This window comes from Stenella coeruleoalba, assembly GCF_951394435.1.
Source record: "Stenella coeruleoalba genome assembly, chromosome: 19".
NCBI classification, from domain to species: Eukaryota; Metazoa; Chordata; class Mammalia; order Artiodactyla; family Delphinidae; genus Stenella; species Stenella coeruleoalba.
The window spans coordinates 53,348,262-53,368,212 of NC_137165.1; the positions used below are offsets into that span (position 1 = coordinate 53,348,262).

Genomic DNA, 19,951 nt, shown 5'->3' on the forward strand with positions numbered 1-19,951 from the left:
CAACAGGCAGAGTCCTCAGAAGATGGAGAAGCAGGAGATCAGCTTCCCTCCCCAATCCTGAGGCAACTGATAACTAGTGACTCAAATGCTTCCCTGCCCTTTACTTTCTTCTTGGACCTCATTCAACAGGTATTGATTGCGTGCCTCTGGAACCCATCTCACTGCCCTGGACACTGGGAAACACGAAGAACTAAGTGACATACGATCTTGCCCTAGGAGGACTTACATCCTAGTCGGGAAGACAGATGTTCACAAAGCTAAATAAAAATAGAAGCAACTATACATGGTGCCACGCACGGTACCGCCCAGCGGGCGAGGGCGGCTTACTGTGGCTGAAGTATCTAGAAAGACTCAGTGGAGCAGATGTGACGTGAGTGGGTCTTTTAAGGGATTGGAGCACATGGAAGGGGAGGAATAAAGGCTTTTCTGATTGAGAGCAAAGACTGGCAGGAGTGCCTTGACTCGTTCAGAGAGCCTTGCCTTACGCGCAGATGCAAGTTTGGAGTTTGGGGAATAAAGATCAGGTTCAGGAGTACACCACCTTTTGGGCATTTTAGTATCCCAGGCAACCACCCGGAAATAACCCCGCCCTCCACTTTTCAAAGCAATCCCAGCCTAGCGCGGCGCATGCGCCTCGCAGGGCTCTGGCGCTGTGTTATCATGGAGGCGCAGAGCTAGATCGTCAGCCACCTCGGAGGCTGACATTTTGGATCCTGGCGGAAAAGTTGGAAAGGCTGGCACCACTACCAAGTCCGGCTGCACCACCCAAGAAGATGAGAGCAAAAGAACTCCCGTGGAGCGACAAGATCAGGCGGCGGAGTGAATCCGTGCTGCTTCCCTCGGAAAACAAGCTTGTAGAGAGTTGCCCACCGCCCTGCCCTCATCTGAGATGGTGACTGTGCGGGTGCTCTAGCCGCGCCTTTTCGATTCCCGGAGGGGGCGGTGCCGTCGTCACTGGCTTTGAGGTGGCTGCGGCGCAGGTCGCAGCGAGCTCTGGTTGCTCCAGAGCCCTTACTAGCCTTTTGTACGAGGAGGGTGGGGGTCTCTGACCTCTTCCCTCCTGTGCCGGGTTTCTCGGTTCCTTCCCTACGCGGGCCTACCGCTCCCCCGTGCAGCCCCGCCGCGGGCCGGCTGTAACTGCGCCCCCGGGCCGGACGATGCCCAAGAAGCTGCTGCTGCTGCCCCCGCTCTCCGTGTCCTCCGCTTTCCGCGCCCCGCGAGCCTGCCCCGCCGCCCGCCCGGCCATGAACGCCGCCCGCACCGGCTACCGAGTCTTCTCGGCCAACTCCACGGCTGCCTGCACCGAGCTGGCCAAGCGCATCACCGAGTAAGGGGCGGGAGCCGGGGATGTCCCGAGGGGCCCCTCCCGGGAGACGGTCTTGTTCCTCTTCGCCTCCACGTTCCCCGACCCGGGCGAGGGGTAATTTGACCCCATCGTCCTGCCCCTGGGGGAGGGAGTCGCAGAATCCTGCCGTTTCAGGTCTGGACAAACCCTTGGAGGTGACAGAGGATCACCCCCCCACCCCCAGTTCTGCAGCTGAAAAGCGTTCGTCTGACTCTTGCTGGCTTCTCCCCACCTCTGGGTCCTTGGACCGCTCGCCCCGCTTTCGGCTCCCCACTCCCATCTCCCAGGCGGTAGTGAGGATTCTGTAATCGCTGGATTAGCGCGCCTTGGAGAGAGGGGCTCTGGGTTTGGCTCCCTTTCCCACGGTTGGGGTTGACCTCTGAAGCTGGTCATTGCCATTCCCAAGTCTCCCCGAGGAGACGGAGGCCCGCACGTAGTTACAACACTGGGGACGGACGGGGCGGGTGCAGTAGGTGGGGGCGGCCGGAGGGCCTTGCCGGTGGAAGACGCAAGGTGCACCGACAGAAGTAGAGGTGTAGGGGAGGGCAGGGAGAACAGGGCAACCCTAGGGGAGCAGATTTGTCGGAGTTGGTGATAGAAACCATGGTCTAACCGTATTTTGTAAGTCAGTTAGATTCGATCAGTCTAAGTCTTTGCCTTTTTTTTGTCTTTTTCACCTAAGGAAGCCTCTGGCCTCAAGTGGCCTTTGGGGTCTGAAGGCCTTGTCAGCCTTGCCCTGGGCAAGAGACTTGATTTTCCTGAACTTCATTGGTAAAATAGGGATAATTCCGTCTGTTGGACCCAGAACATTGTGAGCACGAACAAAATAATGCAGATCAAGCATCTAGCAGAGCAGAGGCTCATAGTGGCCCTCTGAATAATACATGTTTACTAAATGGCCTCTTTTCTAGTTGGCTCTTGTGAAGAATCCCAGAACCCTAGTGTAAAGGAAGAGCCTTTTGAGCCCTTTGCAAATAAACTTGTTATAAAATAAATAAGCTTGTCTTTTAACTTTTAAAGTCATTTTCACATTTTAAACAACTTACATTAGAGTTCTGTGGGTTTTTCAGAGTTGATAATTAATGGCATGAAGATATTTTAAAATTCTAGATGAAATTGTAGAAGAAAGGGGAAACTTTTGTCATATTTTCTCAGTAATGCCTATGTTCTTTTCAGTTAGAGTTTTGAATGAGATTAGAAGAGCGTAAAAAAGAAAAAACAAACAGTCCTTTTGCAATCTACTACCTAGTTTCTATTTCTAACCTCTGATTATTTGTCTTTCTTTTTGAGGCCAACTAAAATACTGATTTTAAATATAAAGCTTGTGTTTGTTTATCTTGGGTCATATTTACCACACTGACCTTGGTAAGAGAAAGCAGAGGGAGGAGGGCAGATTTAAATAGTCAATGGTTTTGCTTTTTTTTTTTTTTTTTTTCTCCTTTTTTTTGCGGTATGCGGGCCTCTCACTGTTGTGGCCTCTCCCGCCGTGGAGCACAAGCGCAGGCTTAGGGGCCCAGCCGCTCTGCGGCATGTGGGATCCTCCCGGACCGGGGCTCGAACCCGTGTCCCCTGCATTGGCAGGCGGACTCCCAACCACTGCGCCACCAGGGAAGCCCCGGTTTTGCTTTTTTGTTTTTATATTTGGTTCTTGAAAAGTTTGTTCCAGAAAAGTTTTAAGTTTTAGCCACTTTTAAGTGTGCAATTCACTGACATTAAGTACATTCACAGTGTTGTGTGATTATCACCACTGTTCATTTCCAGATCTTTTAATCGTTTCAGACAGAAACGCCGTACCCTTTAAGCACTAACTCTCCATTCCCCCTCTACTCCCAGACCCTGGTGACGTCTGTTCTGCTTTGTGTGACTGTGAATGTGCCTGTTCTAGGTACTTCCTATAAATGGAATCATGCAGTATTTGTATTTTTGTGTCTGACTCATTTGACTTAGAATCATTTTTTCAAGGTTCATCCGTATTGTAGCGTGTACCAGAATTTCGTTCCTTTTTAAGGCTGAATAATATTCTGTTGTACACTCGGTTGGAGTGTTTTTAAACAGATTCCACCCTTATATCATTTCACTCATAAAAATGGTAATGCTAACTGATAAGAACTGAAAACAAACAAAAACCTACCATTAATTCCTTGATGTCTAGTATCTAGTCCTTGTTCATATTTCCTAGGTTGTCCCCAAAATGGGCTTTTACACGTGGTTTGTTCTAATCAGGATCCAGACACGATTCACACTTGGTGCAAATGCACTCGCATTGGGTTAATGGCACTGAAGTCTGCAACGCTTCTGACAATTGAGGCATTTACCTTGGGCTTGTGTGTTTTGGAATTATTGCTAGTAACCACGTATTTGTTGGGTATTGATGTTCCAAGACAATTGTTATTCAAAAAAACAACGGAACTAGACACTAAACTTTGATTGTGGGCTCTTCCCAGTAAAGCAGTGTGTTACAGATTGGTGAGCACTGGAAGCTGCCTGTGGAATGACAGCAGGTTTTAGTTCTTAATGAATTAAATTTTCTAAAATTTTTTTTTTTTTTTTGTAAAAGAATGCTGGTGTAGTTATTGTAGTCTTTTTGTTAAACACATGCCTGTGAACTGGAGTTTTTTAAAGAGAGCGTTCTTAATTGCCTCCCCCTCCCCCTCCTTTAGGCGTCTTGGTGCTGAATTGGGGAAGTCTGTGGTTTATCAAGAGACCAATGGAGGTAAGTTAAACTTATTTGTTAAACATCCTTTGTTCTCTAAACTCTGTTTAATCGGCTGGCATGTTTTTAAAAAGCGAATGTTAATCATGTGTAACACAGAAATGCGTTTTTTCTTTTTCTTTTTTTTTTTTTTTTTTCTGGTACGCGGGCCTCTCACTGCTGTGGCCTCTCCCGCTGTGGGGCGCAGGCTCCGGATGCGCAGGCTCAGCGGCCATGGCTCACGGGCCCAGCCGCTCCGCGGCATGTGGGATCTTCCCAGACCGGGACACAAACCCGCATCCCCTGCATCGGCAGGCGGACCCTCAACCACTGAGCCACCAGGGAAGCCCCATGTTTCTGTTTTAACAGTTGGGACAGAGGGCATGCCGTTCGTCCCTCTAAATCTTGACTTCTTTGCTCTTCCTTAAAAGTCTCCTTTCCTCCTGTTCCAAGATAATGCAAATATCCTGTCATTTTAGAACGAGAAAAAGGAGCGATGTAGAGAGTAAGTTTTTTCTTCCATATTGTGCTGTATTTGATGAGTACTTTTTACATTTATCTGTTTCATTAGGCCATCAAATGGCATTAAGTGCAATCAGTACTAGATAGTAATGACTTATTTAAAAAACTTCCTTGAGTTAGTTTTATCTCTCATTTTTTTCTCTCAAGTCTTGTTGACCCTCACCCTGGGTTGGTCACCCGTTTTTGCCGCCGCCTGGGTTTCTGGGGAGAGCTGGAACATTAAATGATATTGCTTAAAGGCACTTGTTTCTAGCCAGTGTCCCAGGAATGCGGCAGCATCAAAACCCCCCCCACCCCCCACCCCGGTGGGTTCCAGCGTATAATGTCATCACTCATTGCGAAGACAAGTTCATATAAAAACAATTTGGAATTATTTTTGCAAAGTTGAAGGCCTTGGATTCATATTTTTGTACTTGCTTTTCTCTTTCCAGGGTATAACTGTCTATGGTATCACTAGCTTAACAGGAGATAGTTCAGACAAAATTGATGTTTGGGGAGCTATATAATACAGCAAAGTATTGGAAGAGGGAAAGATAGTTTAATGGGTAGTAATGGAAAGCACATGTTCCCGGGGTGTGTATAAGTTACACGTGTGTTATAATTAACCCCCAGCAGCCCTTCATCCAGCTTCCGCACTCACAACTTTTAACTTGGTGACTTGAGAAATTTCCCTGCCAGGACAAGTCAGGAGATGCCGGTATTTAAACACCTGAAGATGAGTGCAGATAGGTGAGATAGCCTACTTAACAGTAATGAATTTCCTTCATTGTGATGGCATTTGGGTTTCTCATAAATGAAGCGCTGGAGGAAAAGAGGGTGGTTTAGGGAAGACCTTTTTCTCCATCCTCCCATCCGTGTTCCAGGCCTCCTAGCTCTCTCTCATGCTGTCAAAGTAGCTTCTTAACGGGTCGTCTTACCTCCATTTTCAGCCTCTCTAGTCTGTTCTACTCACTTCCATCAGGATATTTCCAAAATGCACACATTTTTTACTTACTACCGTTTAAAATTGTATAGGCCATGGTCCAGTCTCCTTAGCAATCACGTGGGGCCCTTTGGGTTCCGAGTTCTGCCCATCTCACCTGCTTCGTCCTTCACCACGTCCGTCAGCACGTCTTGTGCGCTCTGATTCAAGAATCCATCTGAAGCCTGCCTGCCTCTCACTACCTCCACTGCAGCTGCTCTGGTCCAGCCCGCCGTCTGTCGCTTGCCTGGACTGCTTCAGAAGCAACTGGAGTGGCTCCCCGCAAGCAGCCCTTCTTGCTTTGCCACCGTTGTCCTCACACAGTAGCCAGTGATCACACGAGTCCTCCAGTGGCTCTGCTGTCACCCCTTGGAATAAAATCCAGACTCCTGCGTGGTGTGGTCCTGGTCAGCTCCCTGACCTCCTCTCTGTCTCTTTCTCCTCTCTCGCTGTGTTTCCGAGCGCACAGTGGCAGCCCCACATCTTTGCACGTTCCGTACTCCTTTCCTCACCGTATGTTCCAGTCTGCAGCGAGGCCATCGTTCCCAGCCCTCTTTCTCTTTTATCATGGCTGGTCTTTCTCCTGCACATTGGCCTGGAGGGTTTGCCAGCCTTTGGCATTGCACTGTCTCTCCTGAGTCAGTCTTTGTCCCCTTGGTCCAGGTCCCCCACTTTGGGACCCCAGCTCAGGGCCTGGAACAGAGGAGGCATCGGCCTTTGTTGAAAGAATAATAAGGATATTAACTTTCGGCCTCTTTATGCGCTGCGTACTTTTCCCTAAGCATCTTGTGTTCATTCAGTGACGGATGTTCTTTTCTGGACCCTGAGATTTTACGTACACTTGTTTGTGGCTTTTGCCTTCTAGCCTGTCTTTGGCTTATTCTCCCCTTAGCTTGACTGTTTTTTACGTAAGTACGTGCCATCCCGAGGTCTCTTAAGAATTTATTTTGGTGCGCTAAGCAGAGCATTGGTTTAGACTCACCTGTACTCCCTCCGATTGCTGCCTAATTATTGCACCACGAGGAGCTTTTCTTCAAACTGCAGAACATTTTTATTTTTCAGAAACAAGAGTTGAAATAAAAGAATCTGTTCGTGGCCAAGATATTTTCATTATACAGACAATACCCAGGTAAGAGTCAGCACTACTTTACTTATCTCTCTTCCTCTAAAAATCTTAGTGATGTAACTTATTATCTTTTCATATGAACAACAGTTCCATTTTCTTTAAATTATAAATGTGTTTGCACATTAAATGCTTTCCAAAATACTATATATATGTGTACACATATATGTGTGTGGGTCTACGTATGTGTGTGTGTGTGTGTGTGTGTCTCTATACATATATGTATATATATAGTCTTTTGGAATTCCTGCCATGCTTGTCACACTGTACTTAACTGTTATTGTTTACTTTATTTATTTATTTATTGGCTGTGTTGGGTCTTCGTTGCTGCATGCGGGCTTTCTGTAGTTGTGGCCAGCAGGGGCTACTCTTTGTTGCGGTGCGCGGGCTTCTCATTGTGGTGGCTTCTCTTGTGGAGCACGGGCTCTAGGTGCGTGGGCTTCAGTAGTTGTGACATGTGGGCTCAGTAGTTGTGGCTCATGGGCTCTAGAGCGCAGGCTCAGTAGTTGTGGCGCACGGGCTTAGTTGCTCCGCGGCATGTGGGATCTTCCTGGACCAGGGCTCGAACCCGTGTCCCCTGCATTGGCAGGCGGATTCTCAACCACTGTGCCACCAGGGAAGCCCCTGTTACTGTTTACTTGATCATCTTCTCCAAGCTTTAAACTCCTCAAGGACAAAAATATTCTACCTCCATTTTTGCCGGAACCTAGGCCAGTGTCTGTCCGCTCAGCTCTCCTGGAAAGCCTTTGTTGTTGTTAAATGGTGGGTTTTATTTTGCACAATGACCCATCTCTAGCCCGTCTATCACAGATACCATCTACCATTCCTTCCCTCAGTGTGGGAGGACTGGCCCTGGGGGAATCCTGGCATACCTGAGCATGAACTTCCCTGTGGGGTTATCTCCTCTCAGCTCCTCACTGGGAATGGGGTCGGTAGATCGTGAGTGTCTCTGAAAAATCTAGACCTTCACGTCTTGATCGGTTTAGATTCCTGAGACGTGTTAGTAATAAACACGGCACTGGCTGCCAGCAGGGTGCGGACGCTTTACACGTATCATTTTTAATCCTTATGGGTCAGTCCTACATGGCAGCTCTTGTTGGCCTCTGTGATACTGTGATTTATGATAAGAAATATGTATCTGGTCTTCCTTTCCTGGCACAGAGCTCCTAAAACCCTTGGAATATCCTAAGTGATAAGAGCAGTAAAGGTATCTTTCGTTATTCAGAACAAGCCCCTTTCAGTTACACCTGAGTTACGTGAGTGAGGTGATTTTTGGAAAGCCCCTGGGTAAACACAGGATGGGGGCTGGTTGCCAGGGTAACCAACCTTGTGATTAGAGGGTTGGTACTTTCAGCCCAGCCCCCCTGACCTCTGGGGAGGGGAGAGGGGCTGGAAGTTGAATCAGTCGCCAGTGGCCAATGATTTGATCAGTTGTGCCTGTATAATGAAGCCTCCATAAAAAACAGAAAGGACTGGGTTCGGAGAGCTTCTGGGTTGGTGAAGACGTGGAGGTGCTAGGGGGTGGTACACCCAGAAAGGGCGTGGAAGCTCTGCACCCCTTGCCCTATACCTCGCCCTGTGCACCTCCCCCATCTGGCTGTTCCTGAGTTACATCCTTGATAGTAACCTGGTAATCTAGTGAGAAAACTGTTTTTCTGAGTTTTATTTATTGGCTATGCCACGAGGTATGCGGGATCTTAGTTCCCCAACTGGGGATAGAACCTGTGCCCTCTGCGGTGGAAGCACGGAGTCTTAACCACTGGACTGCCAGGGAAGTCCTTGAGGTTTTTTTTGCCTTTTTCTTTTTTTTTTTTTTTTTTTTACTTTGCTCTAGCAAATTAATCGGAGCTGAGGAGTGGGTCATGGGAACCTCTGATTTATAGCGGGTTGGTCAGAAGCACAGGTGACAGCCTGGGCTTGCCCATGTCTGAAGTGAGGAAGGGGGCAGTCTTACTGGGCCCTTAACCTGTGGGATCTGATGCTTTGTCCAGGCAGAGAGTGTCAGCATTGAGTTGAATTGTAGGATGCCCAGCTGGTGTCCTGAGATTCCGAGAATTACGTGTGGGAAAATCCCCACACATTTGGTGACCAGAAGTATTCAGTGTTGTACAGAGAAGGGAAAAACTGTTTTTCCTTACAGCCCCCTGTGAAGGGATTGAGGAAACTGGGTCTGAAGGAAACTGAGGACCACGGGGTCACGGAGTGAGTAATCTGAACCCAGATATAACAGAGTTCCCTGTACACTGGTAACTGGTAGATACTAAGTATTTTAATACTTTTTTCTGATCATGAAGAATAATGTTCATCTCTGCAAACACAGGCAGTGTAGAAATGTGTATCGGAAAATAAAAATTCCCCAGCCCTCTGAGATAACTGAATACCTGTTTGTTCCTCTTTATTTGATAATGTGCCTACGAATTTAGGTTCCATAATTCAGGTGATCCTCAAAACCAAAATAAAAGTAATTTTAATTTATCTGCATGGTTCAGGTTTCAAAAGGGTGTATGATGAGCCCTGCCTCTGCCATCAGCCACCCTGCTTCCCTCCCCGGATACGGCAAGTGTTATCAGGTTCTTAAGCTTTCTTTTCAGAGACTCTGTGTGCCCAAGCAGTTGCTTATATGTTTTTCTTAATTTTTACATAGAAGGAGTCTAATAGGGAATTCCCTGGCGGCCCAGTGATTAGGACTCCGTGCCTCCACTGCAGGGTTCTGTCCCCGGTCAGGGAACTGAGATCCCACAGGCCTAGTGGTGCTGCCAAAAAAAAAAAAAAGGAACCTAGAAAAATGGTCCAGATGAACCGGTTTGCAGGGCAGAAACTGAGACACAGACGTAGAGAACAAACGTATGGACACCAAGGGGGGAAAGTGGCGGGCAGGGGGGTGGGTGGGATGACTTGGGAGATTGGGATTGACACGTATACAGTAATATGTATAAAATGGATACCTAATAAGAACCTACTGTATAAAAAAAATAAAATTCAAAAAAAAAAAAAGAAAGCATGTAAGATACCTCTAAGTTGATAAGTTAGCAATGATTCTAATATCTACCTAAAGTTTACTCAGAAATGATTCCTCTTCCCAGAAGAAAAAGACAGTTATAAAATAACCATACTTGTACACATCAATTATGTTAACATTTTTTAAATATGAAGTTTATAGATTTGACTACATTATAATCACTGAAAAAATACAATTATTTTTAAATATTTCACTGAGTCAAAAATTTTTCCTACATTGAGGTCTTCTTTGCCTAGATGTACTTAATTCTGAAATGCTTCATCCACTTGTAAATATTTTCTTTTAGATCAGTCAATACACTTAACATGCAGTAAAAAAAAAAAAAAAGAACTAATACACTTTGCTGAACTTTTAAAAATAAAGCATTGTACTGTATCAATACAGAAAGAGTTACCTTATCTTTAAAAGATTCTAATTTTGAAACAATCACAAACTTCCAGAAAATGAGCCTGTGCTGTGCGGCCACTTTAGACAGAGTTGCCAGCCTGGTGCCTCCCCACCGCAAACACTTCAGCATGTAGTTCCTACAAACAAGGGCTTTCTCTTATACAGCCACAGTGCCACCATCAGAATCAGGATACTGAGACCTCTGTGTTGTCACCACCTAAGCCTCAGACCCCATCCCCGTGTCATCTGCTGTCCCCCAGGCCTCTTCCGGGCACAAGGAGCCAGTCGAGGCTCAGGTAGCACTTGGTTGTCTGTGTCGTGTCTTCTGGACAGTCTGGAACCATCCCTCGGTCTTTCCTTGACTTTCAAAACTCTGTCACTTTTGAAGACGACACTTTGGCCAGTTTATTTTGTCGAATGACCCTCAGTTTAGGTTTGCCGTATTTCGTTATGGTGGGATTCAGTGGAGCTGTGTTCCCATCTTGTCTTCTGTGGCGTCACACTGTGTTCTGTGGACACACCGAAGCTGGTTCAGCCTGTCGCATAGGCTGCGTCTCTAGTCTTGCGCTTGCCAACTGCAGAACATCCTGTATGTGCGTCACATTGCCCGTGTTTGGGGTGTGTCTGTACGATGATTCTGAGAAACGCGATTGCTGGGTGTGAGGATCCATGCATTTTGTAGTATTGATAGATGTGGCCGCGTTGATACACACTTGAAATCTTTGTGGCATCGATAGATAATTGCATATTGCCCTCCATGGAGGATCTACTAATTTATGTTTCCTCCAGCAATTTTGGTTTTGTACTGTTTGTCCCCTGGTGACGGGAATCTTTTCGCCCCATGCTCTTGTTTGACACTGCACCTCAGGAATGAGGGGAAAGCCTGTGGGGCTTGCGTAGCCCTAGAACGTGTAGTCAGAGAGCTTTGACACTCCCTTTGGCTGCTGCCTGGCCTTCTGTGCTTATCCCGGTTTTTGTTGGTGGTGAATAGTAAGGTTGCATTGTCACCACTTTTTTTTTTTTACCTCTGAATTCTTAAGTTCCTTAGGGTATAGGACAGAGCTGCAGGTGACCCTAGATCCTTGGCCTGGCCTCCTTAGACTACTGAGAGCCTTTTACTAGTTTACTGAGGGAGAGAGAACAGAACCTCGACCTTTGTAGCCATAGACGGGCCACCTTTGTCACTCATCCTCCAGGAAATACGGGGGTCTGAGTCCAGAGGCAGTGGTGGTCAGTGAAGTCTCTTTACTCTACCCTAACTGAATTTATGGCAGCAAAAGAAGGTGTGTCCTGTCAGGAATTGTTTATCTTTAAGGAATCTTCGCCTTAATTCCCAGGTCTGCACCTCAGCCTGGAATTTGAGCTCTGACTTTGAACTCATCTCTAGGACAAGAGTTAAGTTGGTCGTGGTCAGTTGTGTGCTAGCCCGTGAGCAGCTGTGCTCTTGGTAGCTCTATTCTGTTCCGTGTAATCAGGGATCATCCCTGAGTTGGGGGAGGAACTAAGAGGTTATGACCTTGTCACGTCAGGGACCCCATGGTGTCAGATAGTCCTGGATGCCGTTAGTGACCGAGGACTTGATGAGCTGCCTTCCTGCTGTGTGTAGACAGCTGACGGCCGGCTGTTGGAGAGCCAGGGCGTTGACCAGTCTTCATTTTCATGATGAGCTGGGATGGTCGAGGCTTTGATGCCTTTGTGAAAGTATAATCTTTTCCAATCAATTTCTTAATCATAGGATTGACTTAGCAAGACCGAATTAAAATTTTTTTTTTATATTGGAGGGTAGTTGATTTACAATGTTGTGTTAGTTTTTGCTGTATAGCAAAGTGAGTCCGTTTTACATACACATATATCCACTTTTTTTTAGATTCTATTCCCATATAGGTCATCATAGAGTATTGAGTAGGTCCCTGTGCTATTCAGTAGGTTATTAATTATCTGTTCTATACGTAGTAGTGTGTATATGTCAAGGACCAAGTGTTTTTATAGTACATCTCTGAGGCTATCGAGTATTCTAATTCCTTTACTTTCATTATGAATTCAGGAAGTAGGGGAGAGATATAATAATAATAGTAATAGCAGACTTTGCCGTGGCTGGTGTGTGAAGTTGGTGACGTGTGTGAGGCTGAAGGGCTTCAGGTGGATCAGCCCCTCCACCAGTCATCACCCTCGGAGGCAGGTGTCATCATCACCCCCTTTTATGTCCTCTAACCACAGATTTCCACACTGGGGTATCCTTGTGCACTTGTTAATGCATGTGGGGTAGAGGGACAGCTATATCCATAATTTCCTTTTTGTTACAATACATCTCCCTCCCTACTTTTAGTTCAGGCCTCTTTAACACGTCATAAACAGTATCAGTTCACAGTCTATTGGCACGGCAAAATAACGCTCGCTATTTTTTTTTTTTTTTTTAACACTCACTATTAACAGCCCTGTCTTGGGATCTTGAGACAGCTTGTGGTTAGACTTCTTTGTGACAAGAAGTTGTGCTCTATCTAATTTTTGGTAACCAAGAATGCAGTAGAAATATTTAGTACATGCAGTTTAGAGTCATCCTGGGGCAGTAATACATACGGAACTTTACACTGTGCAGGTGTTTTCCAGGGAAAGGACAAATTAACATGGAAAAATGAGTTGGTTAATGGCTAATTGGGAAACGTTTGTAGTTTTTTTTTTCCCACTTGTGCTTAGGATACTCGAAAATTTGAACAAAGGAAGAGGTAGGGAGCAGTCCGTGGAGCTGCAGCAGAGAAAGTGAATCTTCTAGAATAACCTTGACAGCCATTTTACACACTTACCGTATGGAAAGGTTTCCTTTTGAAGGAGCAGCACAGATATACATGGTGCTTTTGGAAACCAGAACCCTGTCCTGAAGATGGTGCAATTCCCTTGTGTGTACTTGTTTTGAGATTATTGAGAAACCATAATTGTCTTCCTTGTGAAACCTCAGATTGGGACTTGAACCCACGTGCCGGGACTCGAACCCGGCCCAAACCCATGGTCTTCCAACTGAGATCACACACCTGGTTTCAGGACTTAATGAAGTTCAGGTTCTTTTTTTAAAATAAATATTGATTGATTGATTGATATTGCTGTGTTGGGTCTTTGTTTCTGTGCAAGGGCTTTCTCTAGTTGCTGCAAGTGGGGGCCACTCTTCATCGCGGTGCACGGGCCTCTCATTATCGCGGCCTCTCTTGTTGCGGAGCACAGGCTCCAGACGCGCAGGCTCAGTAATTGTGGCTCACGGGCCCAGTTGCTCCGCAGCATGTGGGATCTTCCCAGACCAAGGCTTGAACCCGTGTCCCCTGCACTGGCAGGCAGGCTCTCAACCACTGCGCCACCAGGGAAGCCCCCGAAGTTCAGGGTCTTGATGTCTCATCACAGAAAGAATTCAGTGAGAAGACAAAGTGATAGGTAAGAAGTGGATTTATTTAGAGAGAAACACACTCCATAGACAGAGTGTGGGCCATCTCAGAAGGTGAGAAAGGCACCAGGGTGTGGGGTTGTCGGTTTTTATAGGGGTGGGTCATTTCATAGGCTAATGAGTGGGAGGAGTATTCCAGCTATTTCAGGAAGGGGCGGGGATTTCCAGGAAGTGGGCCACCGCCCACTTTTTGATCCTTATGGTGCGTCTTGGAACTGTCCTGGCGCCTGTGGGTGTGTCATTTAGCTTGCTGATGTGTTACAGTGAGCGTATACTGAGGCTCAAGGTCTAGTGGAAGCCGACTTGTCCTCCATCTTGGACCCATTTTGTTCTAATCAGTTTCTGTCATATCCTCAGGCTATGTCATGCTTTTAACGGTTGTGCCCTGCCCCCTTCCCTTCTGTTTCACCTGTGGTTCAGTTTGGTGGTATCAAAGCAAAAACATCCTCACCTTGTGGTTCCCGTATCTCTTAGGATGATGGGGATTGGAGAGGAAAAATTTGGAGAAAGGACAAAGAGAAGTCTGTGTGTATGTATCCCATAAAAAGGTTATTGGAAAAAAAAAAGGGTTATTGGGTTTGTCACAATAAGCTATTTTATTGCCGACTACAGAATATTTTAGTGACAACTAAATTTAGTTAATTTAGCGGGGAATTTAGTTTTTTAGTACTCTCTGCTATAATTGGTTGTATAGACTGTCAGTTGAAGCGAAACACACAACCTAAAAGTTGCAGGTTAAGTTTTATTCGGGGACCTTACTGAGGACTGTAGCCCGGAGCCAGCCCCTCAGATGGCTCTGAGAAACTGCTCCAAAGAGGTAAGGGAGGAGCCAGGATGTATATGAGGTTTTTGCTGGAAAAAAACCATGTAGCGGAACATCACAAGATTACTGCTGCTCACAAAAGAACAGACATCTCAAGTTAATGATTCGAGTGCTTCTCTGTACTTGGGAAGATGCAGGGATCTGGGGTCACTGAAATGACTCCTTAGATATGCATCTTTCTATCCAGGGCAGGTATCCCAAGCCCACAGTGCTGCTTACTTTCCTCCATCCTGAGTTCCCCTCGGGGCTTGCCTTCAGTGGGCGACTGCAGTGGCAAGTGGCTTGATCCTGGTGGAACTGGGATGGCAGGCAGCATCCTTTGTTTACCGGAATGGCAGGGAACATCCCTGTGCACAATGGGAAGGAATGTATCTTACAGATTTTTCTATTGAGGAGGAGAGGATGTTACCTGAAGTAATAAGGCTGATCTTAGACAAACAGAACAAAGCTTAGACGTTGAAATGAGTTCGGTCGCCTTTAGAGCCGATGTCCTGAGATACAATATAGACCTTTTTCTGGTGCTGCCGTTGTTCAGAATTTCTTTGGAATTCACCTTCTGGATGTATCTCAGGAAGGGCCGGATGCAAGCGATGTGTAGGGCAAGGTATGCAGGAAGGGACACGGAGCTTTCGCGCCACTCTCCCCAGTCTCTACACGGTCTCCAACCTGGAAGCTCTCTGAATGCCCTCCGTTTGGCTTTTTACTGAGGCTTCATCACATAGGTATGATTGATGATATCGTTAGCCTTAGGCGATTGTTTCAACCTCCAGAGGTCGTGCGGATGGGACTGAAAGTCCAACCCCTCTAATCCCGTGGTTTGTCTCCCTGACAACCAGTCCCCTCCTTTAGGTGCAGTCCAGAAGTCACCTCCTTAACGTAACTAAAGACAACTTCATTCCTCTCGAGGCTTAGGAAATTCCAAAGGTTTTAGAAGGGATCTTGGTGCCCGAAATGGGAACCAAATACATATTTCTTATTAGAAATCACAATATCACAGGGTGGTACTCAAGGAGTTTCGAAACGTACTGAGCGTTGGAACTAAGTATAATAGATATGAAGCTCACAAAGTGTTTTTTGAAGGACAATTTCATGTTTTATGTTACAGGTTCTGGTATGGTGATGTAACATAAGAAGAGGCATTAAAAGAACATTACAGCTGATTTGCTGCAGGGAATTCATTGTTGGAGGTGGGGACGGGGCAAATGACCTGTTCTCAGTACTTGCATCTGTGGTGTTGGTCTGTCTTTGCAATTTTAATTGATACGTATAGACCATGTCTGTTTCTTTAACTCTCGTTTTCGTCTATCGAAAATGAGAGAGCAGTCAGGGCTGAGTTTAATATAAGATGTGATAGTCTTAGGCCAGAGAAAAATAGTTGGTAAACAGTTAAGATTGTCCTACTTAGATACAAAGACTGCAGGCACTAGCCAGGATGTACTTGGAACAGTCTTAGGGAACAGATAAACAAAGCAGAGGCTGCCAGCCAATTTCTCTTCGCCCTGCTGGCCCGCAGAGTAACTGCTTGGTATCCAGTTTGTCCAGTGTCCCTCAGTGAATGGGTAAAGCCGTTGTGACAAAGGCCCTTTTGTTGCCGTCCTGACCAATAAGGGGTGGGGCGGGGAGGCTTTCCTTAGCCTAGAGAATGTTGACTCCCTTGGCACAGGGCATTAGGAAGAGGAAAAAGTAAAAAATAAAAACCTCAGGAGAGAAATTAGTCATTAGCGGAAAGAAAGTTACTCTGAAATCAAGGCTCCTCCAAAACTGTTCCTCTTGTTACATTCATGTCTTACCATCTGGCCTTCCCTTGTGTGCTCTCCAAACCTCGTGTTGTGTGGTTGTCTTATAAATGCTATCACAGAGCCAGCTGGAAACCCATGACCCAGATAGATCCTCTTCCAGGATCTGTTTAATTAACTTCCACAGTTATTGTTGGCATTGGGATCTGGTGTGAGGAACCACCAGGTCCGGTGGGGCTTTTATAATGCCACGCATCGCATCACACAAGTGGAAGGTTAAGAAAGCTCTAGTTTTATTTCTAACGTCGACGGGCAGTCTGTATATGGAGGAGGCTTTCGCTACGGTGTATGTGATGCCTGTGGTTTAGATGCGGACTCCTGAGTTACCTGTATTCTGTCCTCTGAGTACTGTGCAGGCTTCCAGCTCAGCCACCAGAGCCCACAAGGCATCAATGTCGATGATCCGTTGTGGGAAGGGAGGCTCTCCCCTCTGGAACGAAGGATAAGTGTTTGGGAAGGGGAACATTCTTAGGTGAGTTAGCTGTGCTCCTTGGGACAGATGATTACAAGGGTGATCCCGGGGGCGTCTCTGGCCTTCCCCCAAAATGAGGTCAGCCTTGCTTACCCTGTTATCTCCCCACCTGACACACCTAACACAGTGCCTGGTGCAAAGTGCTCAATAAATATTTGTTGAACTGATGCCCCAGGATGAAAACTGTTGAAAAGTGCTGAAAATCGACCAAATATTATGAATTCCTAAGTACCTTGGAGGTGTTTGATAAGTGGCTTTTCTTAAACTTTATTTTATTTATTTTTATTTTGGGCTGTGTTGGGTTTTCGTCGCTGCGTGCGCACTTTCTCTAGATACAGGAAGCAGGGGCTGCTCTTCGTTGTGGTGCGCGGACTTCTCGTTGCAGTGGCTTCTCTTGTTGCAGAGCACGGGCTCTAGGCTCGCGGACTCAGTAGCTGTGGCTCGCGGGCTCTAGAGCACAGGCTCAGTAGTTGTGGCGCACGGGGGCTGTTGTGGGCTTAGTTGCTCCGCGGCATGTGGGATCTTCCCGGACCAGGGCTCGAACCCGTGTCCCCTGCGATGGCAGGCGGATTCTTAACCACTTCACCACCAGGGAAGCCCTTGATAAGTGTTTTCTCCTGATTATACCAAAAGGTCGTGTGTCCTCTGACCTTTTGATGGCAGACTTGGGACATTATTAATTTGGGAGCACGAGGGAGAAGAATGTACCACTTTATTTCAGAGGAAGGAAATGGCAGCTGGAAAGTAACATCACCTGTCAGCAATGCACAAGGCATGTCTAGGTTGACAACTGCACCTTGAAGTTGAGCCCAGAATCAACTCTGCCTACCCTGTGGGAGAAACAAACATAGAAACTTAGGACAGAATCTTGAAATAGTTGTGAAAAATCCAAACTACAAAGGAGAGGTTGGAAGTTCCACCAGTTGAACGTGGGTGTGGAAAACATTGTCAGAGTGAAAGGATGTCCTTTGCATCGCTCACTCCAGGGGCACAGGTGTAAACATAAACTGGAAGAGACTGGGGGAAAATGGCCTGACTGTCCTTCAAGCTAAAAAGCATTTCGTGATGAGTATTTCATTCCACCACTTATCCAACAAGCATTTATTAAGTCTCTGCTATGTTGATGGCAGGCTTTCCATTTTGCTGCAGATCAGATAATTCAGAAACTGTATAATCTGAAGAGCCTACTCCTCACTTGGGTGGGAACTAGGACGTGGGAAATGATCTTCTTTATCTGGTGAAGGCAAGGGAGATACACTCCTGATGCAAAAGAGAGGCTGTTTGAAGACACTTGGATAATCCAAAGAGGAGTATGAGGAGGCTAGAGAGAGAGGGTAGAGCTTTGGAAGGTCATCCGGAAGGATTTCAAGGCCCTTAACTTTAAGGGCAGAGGCCACCTTATGCTTTTTTTTTTTTTCAGTAAATTTATTTATTTTATTTTTGGCTGTGTTGGGTCTTCATTGCTGCGCGCGGGCTTTCTCTAGTTGCGGTGAGTGGGGGCTACTCTTCATTGCAGTGCATGGGCTTCTCATTGCAGTGGCTTCTCTCTTGCAGAGCACGGGATCTAGGCGCACGGGCTTCAGTAGTTGTGGCACTCAGGCTCCATAGTTGTGGCTTGCGGGCTCTAGAGCACAGGCTCAGTAGTTGTGGTGCACAGGCTTAGTTGCTCCACGGCATGTGGGATCTTCGCGGACCAGGGCTCGAACCCGTGTCCCCTGCATAGGCAGGTGGATTCTTAACCACTGCACCACCAGGGAAGTCCCCACTTTTTGCTTGATCAACCTTGGCAAAGGGTTAGCAGTCAGCATTCGTTAAAATTTGGAAATAGCCTTTCCTTTGAATACCTTTCAGATTCATATTTTCTTGTCTATCTGGGTAATCTTTGTTAGGAATCTATGTATCTCAAGGAAAGAAGGGATGGGGGAGATATTTGGAAATTAAGTTCCAAAATCTCCCCACCCCTCACCCTTTTCCCTACTCCCAAAAGAAAAAAAAGAGACCAAATTCTTTATGGTTACGGCAGCTAAATACAAGGGCAGGTGGGTTTCCCTTGGTGTTCCCAGGAAAACGAGGTGCTAGCACTCTGGCCCGAGTTCAGATCCCAGGGATGGTGCCAGCAGGTGTGGGTTCACTCTGGTCGTCAGCAGTCACTGCCTGCTTCACCTGCCACTCCGGTGACCGTGTCACTGACAGAAGATCCAGGCACAGGTGAAAGTGGATAACCTTGTGTGAACTTAAGTAACCTCTCATGCAAACCGGGACTCAGACGGCTATAAAGAGGAGTCAGTGAGCTTTCTCCTCTCTTCAGGAAGTGCTGTCGTAAGCTAGCGTGAGGATCCACGTCACGTCATTCTTGGCAGCCCCGGTCAGATTGCTGAGGTTGAGATCTTTGCCAGGGGTTAATAAATGAGATTAATCCCAAAGTGCAAACCTCATGTGTTTCAGAGACGTGAATACAGCCGTGATGGAGTTACTGATCATGGCTTATGCACTGAAGACCGCGTGTGCCAGGAATATTATCGGCGTCATCCCCTACTTCCCCTACAGCAAGCAGAGCAAGATGCGGAAGAGGGGCTCCATCGTATGCAAGCTCCTGGCGTCCATGCTAGCGAAAGCCGGTGAGTGTGGCCAGCGCCCCGGGACCCCGCGCCGGTGCTTGGGACCGTCCCCCGTGCCAGATTAGTCCATACCGCAGGTAGCTGGTTGGGGACCTGTTTCCTCTAAGTGTTGCTTCCTTTTGCATAGTTCTGCTTAGGGCTGTGTGAGCTTAGGTGTCATTTCTTTTTCTGTTCTCTTTGTCCTCCTTCAGAGTGACCTTGTCTGCTTCAGGGCTTACTTCTCTCATCTTGGACTTTTTCCTCATTCCACCTTCTTTTCCATTTCATCTTATCATCATCGAAACTTCAGATGGCGATCTTGGCATTCGGATGTGATCTTTTGAGTTTCAGGTCTAGATTTATTTAAACCTTAGCTAAATTCTATTGATGTACATAATAGTAAAACTGGATTTTTCCTTTACTACTTCTTCAGCTTATATACTCCTTTTTTCCCCCCTCCCCGATTGTCTTTGTAGCAGATCATTTTCATTGTGTGTTTGTGTAGTGGTGACGTACTTTATGGCCTCCAAATCAAATGTAATAGCCCTTTACAATTAATGGGATTGTATTTGCCGCATGTTTATTTAAAAACTCAAATATATATCTGAGTCCTGAGAAACACATTTGAATTCCATTCTCTATAAAAATGTGTAATGTTTTTGGAAAGAACAAGTAATTCTGCTTCTTCGCTCTGGAAAATTTTCAGTGACCTTGGCCATTTGCCATGTACTTATATGTGTACCTTTTTTTTGCTTAGCACTGTTGATTATAAGAGTGTGTTTTCATT

General features: G+C 46.4%; 1 protein-coding gene across 2 annotated transcripts in view; it reads left to right on the forward strand.

The window, feature by feature from the left end:
- The first annotated feature begins 629 nt into the window (after positions 1-629).
- Positions 630-19,951, forward strand: part of PRPSAP1 (phosphoribosyl pyrophosphate synthetase associated protein 1) — a 30,879-nt gene continuing 11,557 nt past the window's right edge. Inside the window, exons 1-5 of one of the 2 annotated variants that reach the window (XM_079904186.1) lie at positions 630-892; positions 1,116-1,327; positions 4,006-4,058; positions 6,583-6,649; positions 19,013-19,185. In XM_079904186.1, the coding sequence (XP_079760312.1) occupies positions 890-892; positions 1,116-1,327; positions 4,006-4,058; positions 6,583-6,649; positions 19,013-19,185 (508 nt within the window). In that variant the 5' untranslated portion in view covers positions 630-889. Of the gene's footprint in view, positions 1,328-4,005; positions 4,059-6,582; positions 6,650-19,012; positions 19,186-19,951 lie in introns of both variants that reach the window. The other variant, XM_079904187.1, reaches the window with a different exon arrangement.